At 37.8% G+C, this 16,786-nt stretch overlaps 2 protein-coding genes across 7 annotated transcripts in view; both read right to left on the minus strand.

The window, feature by feature from the left end:
* The window catches only part of LOC149050357 (low affinity immunoglobulin epsilon Fc receptor-like), a 35,843-nt gene extending 29,995 nt beyond the window's left edge, over window positions 1-5,848 (minus strand). Inside the window, exon 1 of one of the 5 annotated variants that reach the window (XR_016183657.1) lies at window positions 956-5,840. The gene's annotated coding sequence lies outside the window, so the exon portion shown is untranslated. Of the gene's footprint in view, window positions 1-955 lie in introns of all 5 variants that reach the window. The other 4 variants (XM_089196431.1, XM_089196428.1, XM_089196429.1 and 1 more) reach the window with 4 other exon arrangements.
* LOC113684947 (uncharacterized) overlaps window positions 1-13,493 on the minus strand; it is a 59,039-nt gene extending 45,546 nt beyond the window's left edge. Inside the window, exons 1-6 of one of the 2 annotated variants that reach the window (XM_089196411.1) lie at window positions 13,392-13,493; window positions 13,035-13,150; window positions 12,201-12,387; window positions 11,344-11,552; window positions 9,949-9,996; window positions 8,440-8,593 (exon numbers count right to left, since the gene is read on the minus strand). In XM_089196411.1, the coding sequence (XP_089052537.1) occupies window positions 8,440-8,593; window positions 9,949-9,996; window positions 11,344-11,552; window positions 12,201-12,387; window positions 13,035-13,150; window positions 13,392-13,426 (749 nt within the window). In that variant the 5' untranslated portion in view covers window positions 13,427-13,493. Of the gene's footprint in view, window positions 1-8,439; window positions 8,594-9,948; window positions 9,997-11,343; window positions 11,553-12,200; window positions 12,388-13,034; window positions 13,151-13,257; window positions 13,335-13,391 lie in introns of those variants that run through there. The other variant, XM_089196412.1, reaches the window with a different exon arrangement.
* Between the last annotated feature and the right edge of the window lie 3,293 nt (window positions 13,494-16,786).

Below are 16,786 nucleotides of genomic sequence, written 5' to 3' on the forward strand. Positions count from 1 at the left end.
TCAACACGACATACCTTAGACTAAGACCTTCAGTAGCAAATATATCAAGAAGACCCACGTCAATCTCGATATAGACAACTAGATAGTACCGTTCTGTGATGTGTTCATTTGTAATTGAACTTCAAGCATGAGTATATAAACTGTTGCGGTGTTCGCTGTCTTAAACGGCGCCAGATCTTTTCTTTCAGCAAAACATGAGAATAGAGCGTAGAGTTCGAAGCAGAAACGTGGATAATTTGCCCAAGGGGTTCCCACTCTCAGACTGCGCAAAATTTTGGAGATTTCATAATGTTGATTTGTAGAGGACGACCAAGATATTTAATAGAGAAATAAAAAATGCGCCGAGTGCGTTTTGAGTTCTATAAGCAGGCGGGAATTTCAGGAACACGAGAGAAGTGCAGAGAGGCACTCACCTTCGGCTCGTGCTTCTCGTACTTCTCGAGTGTTCTTAAAAATTCCCAAGTGCTTTTATAACTCAACAATGCTCGAGGAACAAGTTTTTTTTATTTTTTTCATAAAATGTATCGTGAGGTGCGCGCGCTCATACCGATGACGTAGGCTGCGTGCATTATATTTCAACAGTGCACTCGTGTGACGTAGACGCGTGCGTCATGGAAATATTACTCGTTCTGACCAATCACAGCGCGCGCATTTCTCAGAGCAATTTATAAAAAGTTTTCAAACGCACGCTAAGCGATTTTTCAGGTTCAGTAAATCTTATATTTTGCCACCTTCTCGTTATCGTCGCCATCGGTGTTCTCTAAAAGTCTCCTGTACTTTGCCTAAGCGTAGTTTTTCCCGCAATCTTTTGGGAAAAATGGCAGATCGATTGCGTAAGCTAACCAAGAATGAGTAACGAAACTAATCATATCTCACTAAAGTTAGAATTCGTAAAGAGATGTCACTGTGACAGTCCATGCACCATTCAACCCTTTCCTTCTCCATATTTAATTACCTTATTATCTAATTCTCCTCTTCAATTTCCCAACGCGGAGGATTGAGGACCTGGGAATAGAACACAAATATCACGGGTTCACGGTGAAAAATCGCACAACTTCTTAGATAATGTACCTGATGAATATGACTAAGTTCACGAGTTAGGCGAGGTGCAGTGAGGGTGGGGGTATGGAAATAATTAACCCAAGAGTAATGGGGGTGTTAATGAAATTCTCCATCACCAGACAACAATGACAAAGTCCATCCAACCTACATATAAGCGGAGAAAAATCTTGTCTACGTTATTGTCTGACGAATGACAAAAATGTGGTATTTAACCTCGGAATGGACGCATATGGATGCTATAATCAGAGCCAAACGAAATATGTTTTCTAAGTCAAAAATTAAATATGATTGAATCTTAGCCTCCCGGGAGAAGGCCACTTAAGCAAGGGTTGTGTATGTATGATTTATGAGTGAAATCAAGGCTCTGAATTGTTGTCTTTCTCTAAGCTGGAACCCTGACATCTCGAAATAAACCTTCTTTCTCTGGGATTTCTCTTAAAATTATACTTCAGTCTTTCTATTTCCTCGTGTAAAAACACTCATTTCTCACAAATCCTTGGCCATTCTGAATACAAAATCTCTCCCAGCCGCCTTGCACCTAACGCAAACAGCAGTTTTGGTATGGAATCACGTTGCATAACAGAAACACCGTTCTAAAACATCGCGACAGCTTTATTACAGGAAAAAAAGACAATGTGCATACAAACCTATTAATGTCACAAGCACCAATGGAATCGATGACTGCCTATAAATTGTAAATTTGTATAAATTTTGTGATGGCTTCTACCAGGAAAGGATGAATTCTTGCTGTTATTGTTATGCTCAGCCTGTTTGATCCTCGAAAAGTATTCTTAGGAGATTCTCTGGCAAAGTCTTAACCTTCTCATTTGACAAAGGATTTCCTGTGATTATAGCCAACAAATCTTTTTTCTTTCTATTTTAGATTTTTTGTATAACGCAACTTTTTAGCCGTATATCAACATTTCAATAGAATATACATGAATCCACATTATTTACTTTTCATCAAAATTTGTTCCTTTTTATCTCCATTTTCAATTGTCGCCACGGATATCTTAGAAAATGCAGTGACCATGCGCAATTGCTTTACCATGGATGGAAATGTTTAAGAAATCTCCAACAATGAACCTGACCCGGTAACCCGTTTGCGACATTCGCGGGCTGAAAAGCATTTTTAAAAGAAACTGCAAAATTACTGTGTTGCGTTTCATAACGCGCCATTAATGTGTGGCTGAGTATAGGTTACGACTCAACCAAAACAGCCATACTGAAAAAGAAAAAAAACCAACTTAATGTTAGAAGATGAGGTTTAAAGATAAGTAGTTCCTACAAATTGTCCTGAAGGTTGCCAATGTCGTTCGCAGAGTCCTTGTCATTTTTGACAAGCGGTTGCGCGCCCCGTCAAGGAACTAAATTGTCTGGTCATCTGACTTACTTACGAGCATCTTAAACGCAAGTGTAGCGATAAACTAAAATTTCCGCCACGCCCCGCATGACGTGATTGATTTGCAATCGTTTGCTTTGACAAGTTAGTGAATTGCCACTGGATGTAACAAAATTGCCATTGCAAGTCAAAAAGTCGCCAGAGCAAATTGCTTAATCAAGGGTCTTCGCAAGTTACTGAGCTGCGCCTGCAAGTTATAAGAATACCACGTCAAGGTATTAGACTGCCATTAGAAGTTATTAAGTTTCTATTGGAAGTTACTGAAATAAGAAGACAAATGTTTAAATTGCCATTACAACGTACTATACTCCCACTGCATATTGCTTAGTTGCTGGTGTAAGTTGCTAAAATACTATGGCAAGTCACTAAATTGCTGATAAATGCAATTTACTAAATAGCCATTATAAATTACAAGGTACAAGAATACAAAGGCAAATTCTTAAACTGCCTCAGCAAAGTAATATATTGCCACTGCAAATTGCTTAGTTGCTAATGTAAATTGCTAAAATACTACGACAAGTTACTAAATTGCTAATGCAATTTACTAAATAGCCATAGCAAGATACAGTACAAAGACAAATTCTTAAATTGCCTTTGCAAAGTACTAAATTGCCACTACAAATGGCTCAGTTGCTATTGTAAGGTACTGGAATACCATGGCAAGTTATCAAATTGCTATTGCAAGTTACTAAATCGCCATTCCAAGTTATTAAGTGTCCATTGCAATTTACTAAAATAAGATGGGAAATTCCTAAATTGCCACTTCTATTGCGATTGTAAATTGCCAAGTTGCTATTACAAGTCACTAAAATACCATTAAAAGGTATTAAAATAAGATGGCAAATTTCTAAATTCCCATTTCAGAGTTCTCAATTGCTATTGCAAATGACAAGTTACGAAAATACCATGGCAAGTTACTAAATTACCTTTGCAATTTACTAAGTTACCATTGCAAGTTGCTATGTTATCATTGTAAGCCACCAAGTGATGCCATGCAAGTTTATGTGCAATCGCAAGTCGCAAGTCATTATGTTGCCATTGCAAGTTACCAAGATGTGTTCCGAAGTTAGCAACTTGCGCGCCAAGTTACGAAGTTACGAACCAACAAACAAACAAACAAAAGAAAAAATTCAACGGTAACGGTTAAATTCAACTTTCCATTAAATCATCGTTGGGAGGGTTAGATGGACAACATATAAAAAAAGCTCACCCGGCAGTCGGTCATAAGGTGGAAGAGTTGTAAGAATGGGAAGAGCGTCTGTGAAATAAAAAAAAAACAAAAACAAAAACCCTCAGTATATGCGAGTGAGCTAAATGGCATTAATTAAGTGATCTTTCTTGAAAATACTACCTAGACAAAAAATTTCATCAGGAATTGAAAGAGCAGACACTGAGAGAGAGAGAGTATAAGGTGACAAACTCTGCATATCTGTAGCCTAATTCACACATTTCCTTATTTTTTTATACATTGGTAGTCGTTTTTATGGTTATCCATTGTTTAAATCGTAATGCTTTTATCACTCGAGCATAATCTTATATTATTCAAACTACCATTAATGCTGGTTAGGTGGGGTTAACAGTCATTTCAAGTATCCCCTATTCAGGTTGTGTACAAATCACCCATTTTCTTTTCATATTCTTGTATTGTTTCTTGCCTTCTTTTTGAGTTATTTTGTTAGCGTGTAGAGTGGTATGTTGCTCGCACCAATCAGATCGTCGCATTAGGGTATGTATCTCGCACCGATCAGATTGCCGCATAAGGGTGTGTATGTCGCACCAATCATATCACAGCGTTTGCATATCATGCACCAATCACAGCGTTTGGGTATTGTTTTCATGTAAATGATGTCATGGAATCAGGGGGCTGCGCACAAAGAATGACATTAACCAGAAATCTTGGGCTCATTTGAAAAGTTTTATGATTGTGCCTTTCAAGAGCCTCTTCGAGTGAGGTCGAAATTTTTCGGAATATGAAAGGTTCGCATTTATTTTTATTGTATAATTTTTTCTCATAAAACGTGTTTTTTCCGCACCTTTTCTCACAATGCACACGCCAAATAACTTAAATTCCATCACGTACTGTGAAAACATCATCCAAAGTCCAATTACGACATACCCAATCATTGCACTACATGAACATGAGGCAATTGTTCACTTGCTTGAAATGTATTCTACCAATCAAATTCCATTTTGTCACATTAGACTTCGCCCCATCACATGCCATTTCCTTGTAGACAACCTGCATTTTATCACGTATTCTAACCGCATTATCCGACACCACTGGAAAAAATTTACATGAAACTTTATGCTACAGATAGTGAATTTTCCATGCATTCTCCCGCGTTTTGACTCTTTCTGGGAATGAAATTCGCTTTAGCTACTCTGGAATTCACTCAATCGCGTGTTAATTCCAGTAAACAACCTGTATTTTATCACGTATCTCACACACAGAGGGCAAAGTCCAGATAGGTAACAACCAATCAAGGATCCCTCTTTGAAATATGATCATTTTCTCTTGCTTAGTGTATCTTCCCTTATACAAGTTCGCAATGTGTCTTTGGTTAGGTTATATTGGAGGTATGACAGTTTCAGTCTGCTTTTCGCAGTAAAATTACGTGAGATTATATTTTTGAGGCGAGTAACTGTGGTTCCCTTTCTGTTAGAGGAACGGCTGTAAGCAGAGTCTCTTTCGCAACCATCATTTGGTCTCGTCACACAATGGTGTTCTCTCCAACGTGGAATAGAGGGTGTTGTGTGACGAGAACAAACAACGGCTGCGAAGGAGATTATAGATATATGGTTATCTGCACGTCTGAAAATTTCCCTTACAGTTATTTATTTCAGCCTTGCTTTATAATGTTAAAAATTCCTCACCTTACTATAGAAAACACGGTGGTCATGACAATAAATTACGTGTGAATAGAGCAATTTTCAATTGAGTGGCAAAAATAACCCGGGATTGCTTTGTTTTTGCTTTACATCGCTATGTGATTGGTCCAGAAAACACCTCAGTCAGATTCAGAACTAAAACAAATTTTCGACTTAGTCACCCTCGTTTTCCCGCGCTTCATGCAGTTTGCTTGTTTCTACTTCAAGTTCGCATAATATGCCTCCCCGTGATATGTTTCTTCTTATGCCAGTTCGGCTTTTGAGATTGCTTTGGTTTTAATTACATGACACCCAATCAAAAAGTGCTCTAATGTAACATACCATACGTACCTCCTTTGCCTACAGGACGCACTTACAGAGGCTGATCGTAGTAGAACCTACGACATCTGTCACCTATGACCCCAACGTTGCACAAGGCCTATCACACCAATTTTTTTTCAAAGCTTGAAGATACAACATCCGACTCGTCATCGGAGATGTTGGGTTCAAATTCTCACCCTCTTTCCCTACGTTAATTTGACATCTTTAAATTAACTTATTTTGTGTGAACATTTTTCCTCGATGGTTGTGTACTTTATGGCCAGTTCATAAAATCAATTTTTTCTTCACAAACCTGCCTCACAGATGAACCCGTATCTCTGACTACACGAGGCAGTCCTCCATCTTCCTTCATCTTTATGAGGATTCATGAGTACGCAATCCATGGACGAGTTATTTTTTGAAAGTTCATTGACATTCCAGTTGGTGTATCTGATAGGACTGTTATCTGTCCAGAAGAATGTGCCCTCCGAGATCAAGTCATTAAAGCCAATCCAAAACTTAGTGCTGTTTTCTCGAACGACAGTATTCAAGAAAGCCTGTTCTTGCCTGGAAAATGAAAAGTCAAACCTCTTTTAGTTTGTTTTAGCTTCGGTAAATAAACTTAGTCTTACAATTGTTAACTGTAGTTTGCCGTCCACGTTACTTCATAGTCTGGTCATGCCCGTGCAAAAGAGTGTGCGAAAAGCGGGGTTAATGATTGATTGAACATTAGTTGAAACGAGCACGTTCTTAAGGGCAAATGCAATTATTTTATCGCCGATCACATCTTTGAAAATGCCTGAAAGTTTAAAAACAAACCAAAAAGCATGGCAGCCTCGGAGAAAGCAACATGAATCAAGGTGGTTTAGAACCATTTCTTATCAAATGCCAATTCTTTGATTACCTGACATTTCTATTCTTTTTTTTTTTTCATCATAAAAGGAAACAAAGAATGTCTGAACACTTCGTACAACCTCACGGGATCGCTATGGGAACTAAAATGGCAGTCGCTTTTTCCGTTATTTTCATGGCGGACCTTTAAAAACGACTGTTAGCTGCTAGTCTACTTAAATCATTCGTTTGGAAAAGGTTAATCGATGACATATTCTCCCTGTGGAACATCCCAATGGAGGAAATTTCTATTTTTGTAGACTTCGCCAACTTGTTCCACCCCACAATCAAGTTTACTTGTGAAATGTCACCCGAACACGCTGTTTTTCTCGACACAGAGATATTCAAAGGACCACGTCTTTCAACTCTTAAAATTCTCGATTCACAAACCCATTTTAAACCCACTGAAACACTTCAAGATACACACTTCTCATCCTGCCACCCCTTTAATACGAAAAAGGGTTTTATCAAAGGAGAGGCATTAAGTCTTTTAATGACCAACTCAATAAAGGAGAATTTTGATAAAAAATAAACGAGATCTCCAGCAAAGACTCTGTAACAGAGGCTATCCAACGACGCTCGTTCATAAAATCCAAACTGAAGATCAGTTCTCCGACAGAACAAAGACCCTTTGTAACAAAACAAAGAAGGCGAAAGAACTTTCACCGTTTGTTACCACTCACAACCCGGCCACACCGAATCTAAAAAAGGTTCTCACGAAACACTGGCACATCATTCAACACCAGCCTAGACTGCACATATCTTTAACCAGCCACTCACAAGAAGGAAAAATCACTCAAGGGCATTTTAGCCCGCGCAAAACTTCCTTCAACGACGCCGCAATCATAAAAACATAAACAAAGAAGTACCTTGAAAAGGTTTATTTTCAACTCAGAAGGAAATTTACATATGACCGTTTTCTATTAGCAACACACTCAGCTGACCGCAACCCAACTGAACCAAAAAAGCTAGCCCCTTACCATTCCTTCGTTTTTTTACTTCGGACCTTTTTAGTTGATCATTCATAGCGAACGTAGAGGCTGAGGATTTGTAGACTTCATTGAAAACTGATTGATTATCAGCCAGGTACAAAGTCACCTCTGGACAAGAGGGTAAGGATGCAATTTTTCCCGTTAGACAATTACAATATCTGTGGGTGCCAATTAGGACTTCAGGGCGACGTGACAGTAAACCGATTCCAGTAATTAGAGTTATATTCTACTTTCAGCAAAGATTGTACAAAAGTGACAGCTTATCATAAGAACATTACCCGATAAGCCTCGAGCACACCTCATCTCGAAACAAAACAAAACACTGCGTTACCAGTAAGTTTTCGACATAAAAGAGGAAGGAGACGAGCTAAAATAAACAACCGTAAGGCTCACACTAGAGCTGTGATATAAACGCGTAACTTGTAAGATTAATAATGGTACTAAGACTAAGTAAAAGGACTGAGTGGAGTCCAATTTGCTCTGTAATTTGTCAATCACGAGTATGAATACAGACAGAATTGGATGACAAGAAGTCCTGTTACCCATTAATCATAACCGTTTCAATTTCCGAAGACAACAAATACGTTTAGGTCAAATATCTTCGGTAGAGACAATGTCTAAATAAAGAAATTTCTCCATTTTGGAAATTCCTCAATTTTTTTTTAGGATAAGTGGCTGTTGCTATGGTTATTTTGTTTTATTCTGTGATTGGTGGATTTGGCTGAGAGGACTTAGAATGATTGACTACTTCAACTGTCCAATACACTATCCGATTACAGTCAACTGTCCGATTACACTGTTCGATTACAGCTCTACAGAATGTTTAATGAAAATTAAAGCAGCTAATGCACCAATCACGTTTGAGGAAATTGTAATGGTTATGATTAAATATATAATACTTACTGATTATCGACTGTAACAAGGTCTCCATGCATACTGGTGTTATTTCCTTCTCGACAAACATCCCTTGCTTTCTGCCAAGAAAGAAGAGGATCTGACACGCTGCGGTAACAGCTCTTTTCATAGTTTACCCAGCCATCCTCACATCGTCCAAGGGCTTATAAATAACAAAGAAAAAACAATCACCTTGGCCCGTCTCAAACCTCTCATGTACCAAACTGAAATACCTATTTGAATGGAGCTAAAAGAGAAAGTTCTGCAGAATAATATATTGTTAAACTTAATACGTCAAACTGATGCTATACAGTAAGAGAAGAGAATTATGGGACGCGAAGTAATCTTTCATGCATTATGTTTGGCTCATAAAAAAAACTTCGTTTGAATAGAAGTTGCTCTACAGTCAGAATTTCGTGTGTGCCACTCGCACAAAATTCTTGGGTCAACCAAAATTAATGTTCAGCTTCATCGACTCAAGCATCTTTCTACTTATGAACTCAGTAAGGAGGTAAATTTCAAAGGATGAAAAGTTCAAAGTTGGATCGGGGCCTTGAAGTCTTGAAGTACCGCATTTCGCATCGTAACTGCACACAATTTCACGCTTCGCGCGTATATCGAAAACGAACTTCACAGTTGTTTGTTTGTTTGTTCGTTGTTGTTGTTTTTTTTTACAGCCGTCGAGCGCACCTAAATTATTAAGGCTTGCTGTTCTCTCAAAACAGCTTTACAGCGTTTTTACTTTTTTCTAACTAATAACTTTTATTGTATATGTAAACTGCTCAGACACAAATATGATTTCTCAAGACCACAGTAACATTAAGGTAAATAATGATGTTTTGCTCTTTGGATTGAATAAGCTACAATTTGTTTCTTGATACAGCGCATTTTTCTCTTTTTTGTTCTTTCTTTGAACTTAAAGCGCGCGCACTTGGTTGATTGACCAAGTAATCTAGGCGTCAGACTTCGTGTCCATTTTCTTTAATGTGTTGCAAGTTGGTGGCCAGTAGAAGTCTAATAAGTTGAAACTTCAAACGCGTTTTTTCTGTGTTAACCACCTGGATAATCATAGTTAAACAATTTTCTTCCTCACTTCATTAAACATTGTTCTAGGGAGTATTCAACACCGTAAAATATTTAAGACGGTACGCGCGCTCTCATTGGTCGATAGTGTGTTTAGACTAGAGCATGTTGCGACGTCAGCTTCCTGCTTTCCAACTTCCTTTTTGGCTAGGTTAACACAGAAAATGTCTTTTACCGCTTGAATATTAATACATTTGCGAAGAAACCTTCTTGGAAGATTAAACTCCTTAAAATTTGGTGTTCATTCCTGAATCAGCTAAATCTGAGATGATCGGAAAACTTTTATGTACAATACCTCTTTCATCTAAGATATTCCGACAATTGAAAACCAAAAGTAGCAACTAAGCATTCTGGCTCTTGTTTACAAACACAAACATATTAACAATATTGATAACAAAAGGTTTAGTGTCTCTAACTAATGTCGATAATACTTACTTGGTTCTAAAGCCCAAGAGTTCACATTTGATTTTGGTATGATGGCGTCTGTGAATCACATCATAAAAATATCGTTTAGTACATAGCCAGTGCAGAATTTCTCTTTTGATCAGCCGTCACTTTCTGACAAAAACAAATTATGGAATATTTTGATTCAGACGGGCTGTATTGTGATCGTCATCTGTTACTATCAATGAGTATCTCTAGCGAAGCAATGCTCCGAGGCAACTATGAAGGGGCCGGAATAACAAGCATATGGAATTAAATGACAAGTTTTGAAACCCAGTTATCCTTGAACACTTTTCAAAGCGCCACCGAAACAAATTCTAATTTCCCGCAAACTAACGGAAAAAAAATAGTATTTCGAAATGAATTTTAGGTACAACATTGCACACTTTGAAATTCGAGTCATCGGCTCGTAACTCTTTCGATTTTAGAAAATTCTTCTCAAAATTAAATGGGCTAACAAATGAAATATACACGACGTCGCAAGGTTTGCAGCTTGAAAGCGGAAGTCTTGACGGGTTGGAAAGTCGGAGAAAAAGTGAAGTAAAAGAATTAAGGTGTCACGTACCCGGTAGCGAAAGGCAAGTGAAAGTAAAAACACAGCGCGAGAGTTGACTAGGGGACCAAGAACGTGGTCAGAGACCATACATGTACCGGCGACTCTGTAAATATCAGGAATATCTGTAGCTTTTATTTTTTGCCAAATTTTAATTGCCAAATTTTGTTGCCAAATTTTATTGCCAAATTTTATTGCAAAAAAGCAATATTAGAAATATGTTTCTTAATTTTTCCGAACCAATTAACTCCGTGAAAGGATAGTATATGCTTGCGAGTAATACAAGCTCACGAAATTGTTTTCCCAAAATACACTACAGACCCAGCATAATCAACCCAAGTTTAAGATATTAGGAAGCCTAGTTATAAAACAGATTATCTTGTGATCAGTGACGTTGCCTTGAATATTCGTTTATGGAATCAAACGTCAAAGCTAAAATTGTTCTCAATAGCACTTAAATCCTTTTAAGCCTAACATTGACTAGCAGCTAATTTCTCCCTAGAATATCACCCCTGAAACAAATATCATAGTCACGGGACGGGAATAAAGGAAATGATCACCAAATAAGAGGCTCTTGACTTTTAAATAAATTCTCCCTATCAGCACCTTAGGAAATTTGTAGAGAACAGTATGGAGAATATGCATTCTGATCTTAGGGTGTAAAGGGTTAAGTTTTAAATAAGGGCTTGCGGTGAGGTTCGTACATGCTTGAAATTTGACACGAACAATTGACTTCTCATTACAGTGACTACGGAGAGTGAAAAACAAAATAATGTATCAGCCTAAATGGTGATAGGTTTTACATATCAGCTGGCATACTGTGGGTAACTTACTCTTGGTTTGCTTGCAGACGTAACACAGGGTCCTACCGCAATTTAAGTCATTCCAACCATTTGACCACCAATTTATTTCTATACAGTCTTCTTGGCCATGGATATCATTTGGTTCGTTGTTGCTATAGTTTTTGTAAACAAATGATGATCCATCCGACCATTGGAAATTGCCTTCTGCTCTGAGGTCATTAAGTCCAATCCAACAAATACTACATAATAAAATTGATGATAAGAATAATTAAAAAATAATCATAAAGACTATTATTTTATTAATGATAAAATACAGCTGAATAATTGCGCTTGCACTGAGAGTTGTACGATGGAACGCACGAACTGAGTCAGGTCATAACCAACAAATCATATCATCCGGAATCATTCAATGCGACAGTGCATGACTTTTCTCCATGCACGATTTTCAAAACAAACTCAAATGTTGGTTGAGTTGGGAGATAGGTTTACGATTAATTAATATAGAATTCAACGCAATGAGATCAACAATATTTTTAAGTAAAAATGGAATAAAACTCACTTAATAGTCAATTGAACACAAAGAAACCATCTGACAACAATAAACATTTGTGCGCATGTTTGTTTTCTTCTTAGGCCCATTCTTTCGCACAAGAATAAGATTAATGTGTCTCGCAACGCTTTCCGGTTTAAGCAGTAAGCGTTGCACACAGTGAAACTAAGTTGCCCTTTTCCTAGTGATTGCTAAAATGCCGCAACAGCCTTTTACGCAATATCCAGCGGTACACTCCCTTGCAAGGACACATTTACCCACCCCCCTTCCAAAAATAAATTTTTTTGACTTCTTCATATTTGGTGAGAATTCAGCAAGGGAGTTGGACCGCTCTTACCCTGAGACATGGCGTGTTATAAAGTCGTTCTCCGCAGCACTGTGAATACTGGCAAGGTCTCCTCCACGGATTCTCTGACATGCCTGTCGAGCGTCTTCCCATGCGACCCGGCTTGAGACAGAATCATTTGCAAAGTAGTAACACGCGTTATTCCAACGCATCCATCCGGGGGGGCAAATGTCAGGAGCTGTTGTAAAAGAAATGCCCATAAATAGCAACCTTCCATAATTTTCTCCATGCCACGAAAACGAAAATAAAACGATTAGCCACACGTGTTGGATAAAGCATATCCTGTGTTCTGATTGGCTTCACGAGTTAGATGAAGTATATATATATCCTGTGTTGTGATTGGCTACACGAATCAGATAAAGTGTATTCAGTGTCATAATTGGCCACACAAGCCAGATTAAGTGTTTCTCTAACGCCCCACTTATTCAGGGCCGTAAAACACATTTTGGTGCTGCCCATATCTCTACACTTTTCATAAAATTAGAACTACCCTCTTCCTCAGGCGTAAGAATTAAAACTAATTTGGATTAACTACGAAGAAAAGCAAATCCCTCAGGTGATTCTTCGTCTACTTTCTCTCGATCGAATTGACAATTGGAAGATAGATTATTGTCGAGGGGGTAAAAACCCTCGTGAAAGCGAACGACGAAAAATAAAAGCAAATCCAACTCACATTGTGGGAGTCGATCTGGGTGAGCGGAGCGTTCTTGTTGCTGCGCCATACGTGCCAACATTAATTGACTTAAAGTTAAAAATTTCGGCAAGGAAAGATTTTCAGAACGTGGCATTGCGAGTGAAAATGTTTTGAAACAGGTTCACACTCACCTGATTCAGAGATATTCCTTGCTTCGCAAATAACAAGAACGAACGGAACACAAACTATCAACGCTTTGAACAAGTGCGAAGTGAGTATCATGGTGTCTGAGTGAGTCCAAGTCAGACTGAAAAGAAAACAAATACTTAGCCTAAGTTATATGGAAGATATTGGAACCTAAACAATTGTCGGCGCGTATTCTAAAATACTAAATAAAACATTCTGTTTGCTTACCGTGTATTACCAGAGGAGCATACTAAAGGAACAACAAGAAACTCTGCGCTTCTGCCAGAAGTTCGAAAAAAAAAACTGTTTTTGATACCAGCCCTGACTAATCCCTGGTTATATCGACGACAATATCATCTTACCTCAAGCCAACATTACGCAAATGATAATGTGCCATTGTGAAAAACAAACTGGCTCATATCCAAAAGCATACATCTATCAAGCATATAACGTAACAACCATACTTGTGCCATGAAAGAAAAGCTGACTGTCAGCAGTAACAAAGATCCCAAAATACCTTATTTCTGATTTGTAATATACCTCATTTTATAGAGAAGCACGATTATGCCTGTCTTTTTCTAAATTTTTTTTGTTAAATATTACATATTTTTAAAGGTGATATCTGCTGTAAGTTCCAAGTGCAACATTTATTCGTGTTGGATTTTTCACGTGTTCAGAGTTTATTATTTAAGTCTTTTCACCCGGTAACCAGCCAACGTTTATATTTGTTGTTTCATTAGCACCTTTTTCTTTTCGTCATTTTCATTGCCAACCTCTTGCTACCTCACATAATTGTTCGATATATATATCAACAATATGCCTTTCTTCTCTCCTATCGCGCAAAGTGCAGCTGTTCGATAACTTAACGTAATTTTCGCTTGTCTTTTTCCATTTTTGGCCTTTGTATTTTGCAGTATTGATATTGGTCTCTTGTGCGGCCTTGACAACGTTAGTGTTTAAGAGACCTCTTTCCGTCGTGTTGTTTGTTATTTCCTTATATCACATATTGTGTAACTTTTGTTATTGTTTGTCATTTTAGTTTAAAACTACGTCACTTCACCGTTGAATAGTTAAAGTAAATTGTTTTTTTGTTTCTATATGACGTGAAGTTGTTCATTCCGTGGCCAAAAACTTTATTTTCGCATAGTGCAGTTTTGTCTGCCTTTCATTTTTTAGGGGGTTTTAAGGGTATTTTTCCAACACTCCAAGTGGCGGGTAATTATACCAGAAAACCAATATCAGTTACAGTTTAGGTTGTCTTGTCTAAAATATCTCGGAATGTTTCGGTTTCTAATCAATGTCGTGCAACGTTTATAATTTCATGTACCGGTTGACCTATCCAAACTGATCCAATGGTGTTTTGTTTCAACCCATCCCTTAAGGCGAAGTCATTCTGTCTGATCACTTGTTATGTCGGCAGATAAATACTAGGAAGGAATGACAAGAAAATTCATTCTACTTCTACTTCAGACTTCTACCAGCGGACTCGTAGGTTTTGCAGCTGAGTCTTCTTTTTGGTGCCGACAGGTTTTCTCAGACCTTTTTGAACAGCACGAGCAAACTTCCTGCACTAACTAGTTAAGGTCATGAATAAGATCGTGATGTAAAACCAGACTGATTTCAAGTGGTTACTCAGTATAACCCTGGGGGTTAAAATTCAAACACGTAACCAACTACAAAGGAAAACTCTGGCATAAGAAAACAAGTCTCCGATTATAGAAACAAGGACGGCCAACTTAGTTAGGCAATATTACATTTCTCAGAATCCTGAGGGAAAAAAATAAAACAAAACATGTGATCTAAAGGGTGAGACACAAACTTCCGTCAATAACGAGAAGCACTTGTCAAGATCTAATGTGTGCTGCGATTGGCCAGCAGTGAGCGAAATTTTCCTTAATTCCCAAAGCCCATAATACTTTCAGTATCAATTAGCTAATTATAGCTAAGAACTAGACACGGGCAAAATCCTTGGTTTCCATAGATATTGAAAACAAAAGCCTTCTAACTGTATTACTGAAATGTCATCATGACTAAGGAAGAGAAAGGATATTGCGGAAGAACTATCTCAACTTTGCTTTGCACGTTTCCTTGGCCGTATATACTCTGTCACGGCTCTTTACATTCGCCAAAGGACTCAACATGGACCTCCTAGATTTTCACAGAAGACCTTCACTAAGCTTCACACTCCAAGTATTGCTGGCTAAAGTAAGAGCGGTATCGATCATAAAAATATTTTTCCCAAATCTGACGAGCCCGTATCCATATTGCACAAGTTTTAAGATATTGATAAAGATATTGTGATGTTTACACAAAATCATGCGTCAAGTTTTGGTAAAACTAATGTAGGTCAAACCAGTATTAAGCGGTCACCCACAAGGAATGGTTACCGCCCCTTAATACATGTTGACCGCTTAATACAGGTTCCGCTGGCAAAAATTAGAGCACTCTATGTGATGATCTGAATCACATTTTAATTGGTCCTTAACGATGTACTATTGGACTCTATTTGTTAAATCGAGCATTAAAATGTTGTAGCTCCCATTGAGTGCCTGCATTTTGACGTCAACATCCGGGACATCGACCATGAGCTTTGTCGAAAAAGAACTAGTTGCCGTGTTTGTACTAGCATATTTTGCTAACCAAAATTGTTGAGTTATGGTTACCCTAAACTAGAAATAGTCGGTAAGTTCCATCGTATTTCGTATGTATTGTAATTTCGCTTGCTAAAGGTGTCATTTTTGTCCGTAGAAAACCTGCCTTATTGCCTAACTGCATGAGTGTTTACTCGGCCTGCTTACTGGAACATTTGTGGATTTTCTTTGGAATACCTGTAAATAATTTGTTGAGTCTCACGCTTGTGTTGTTCTGCGAACTGCGTAATAAACATTTTTCCAAAATCTGATGAGCCAGTATCCATATTGCATAATTTTCTGACTAGCAACTTGGTTTACTTCAATGTCATTAAGCATTAAGTAACTAACAATGTCCCTGAATAATAATAAATAGGCCGGGACACACGAACGAAAGCAAAATTATTTGGTAGCTCAGGAATGAAGTACAAAATAGTAATAAAACTAGTAATGATCAAAGATTAGTAAAGTGCGTTCGATCTCTAGTAAATTTTTCTGTACTGATTGCGCAGAAAAAAATCGGTGTCTTCAGCTCAAGGCGTCACGATCGATCTCTTTGGGACTGGTCCATAAAACCCTCGAGAATTATTTCCGTAAAGACGAAACGCCTTTAGTATGCCTTCCCCTTCGTCGAACGCAAATATTTTGTTCTATACATAATTTTTCATGCTAGGAAAATTGTGTTTGCACTACGAGATAATAGACCACTCACAGCTTGAATGTAAGGCCTCAGTCACATCTTTCCATTCTCGACATCTCTTCGAAAACTTTCACGGCCTGGCGACGATAACAACTGAGGAGAATAGAAAAATATATTTACATCATCTGGGGTTATTTTACTTTTACTGTTACATTTAAACTTTCATTCATGAAGTCAGTATATCTTAAAGAGCTCCAATTCATCAATTTCAAATCTCAAAGTATGATGAACACATATCTTTTGGTAACCATGCATAAGTTTACATTTTCGATTCAACGAAGTTTTAAATTTCCTCTCAACACTGATTATCTGTATGTAGATGGTGCCTGCAAGAGATTTTCAAAAAATCCGTCGACTGTTATGAAAATAAAGAATTTAATATCAAGCTAAATATGATGACTTCATCAATGGTCTCACAAGATCTTAT

Source organism: Pocillopora damicornis, chromosome 2 (genome assembly GCF_964200805.1).
Source record: "Pocillopora damicornis chromosome 2, jaPocDami1.2, whole genome shotgun sequence".
NCBI lineage: Eukaryota > Metazoa > Cnidaria > Anthozoa > Scleractinia > Pocilloporidae > Pocillopora > Pocillopora damicornis.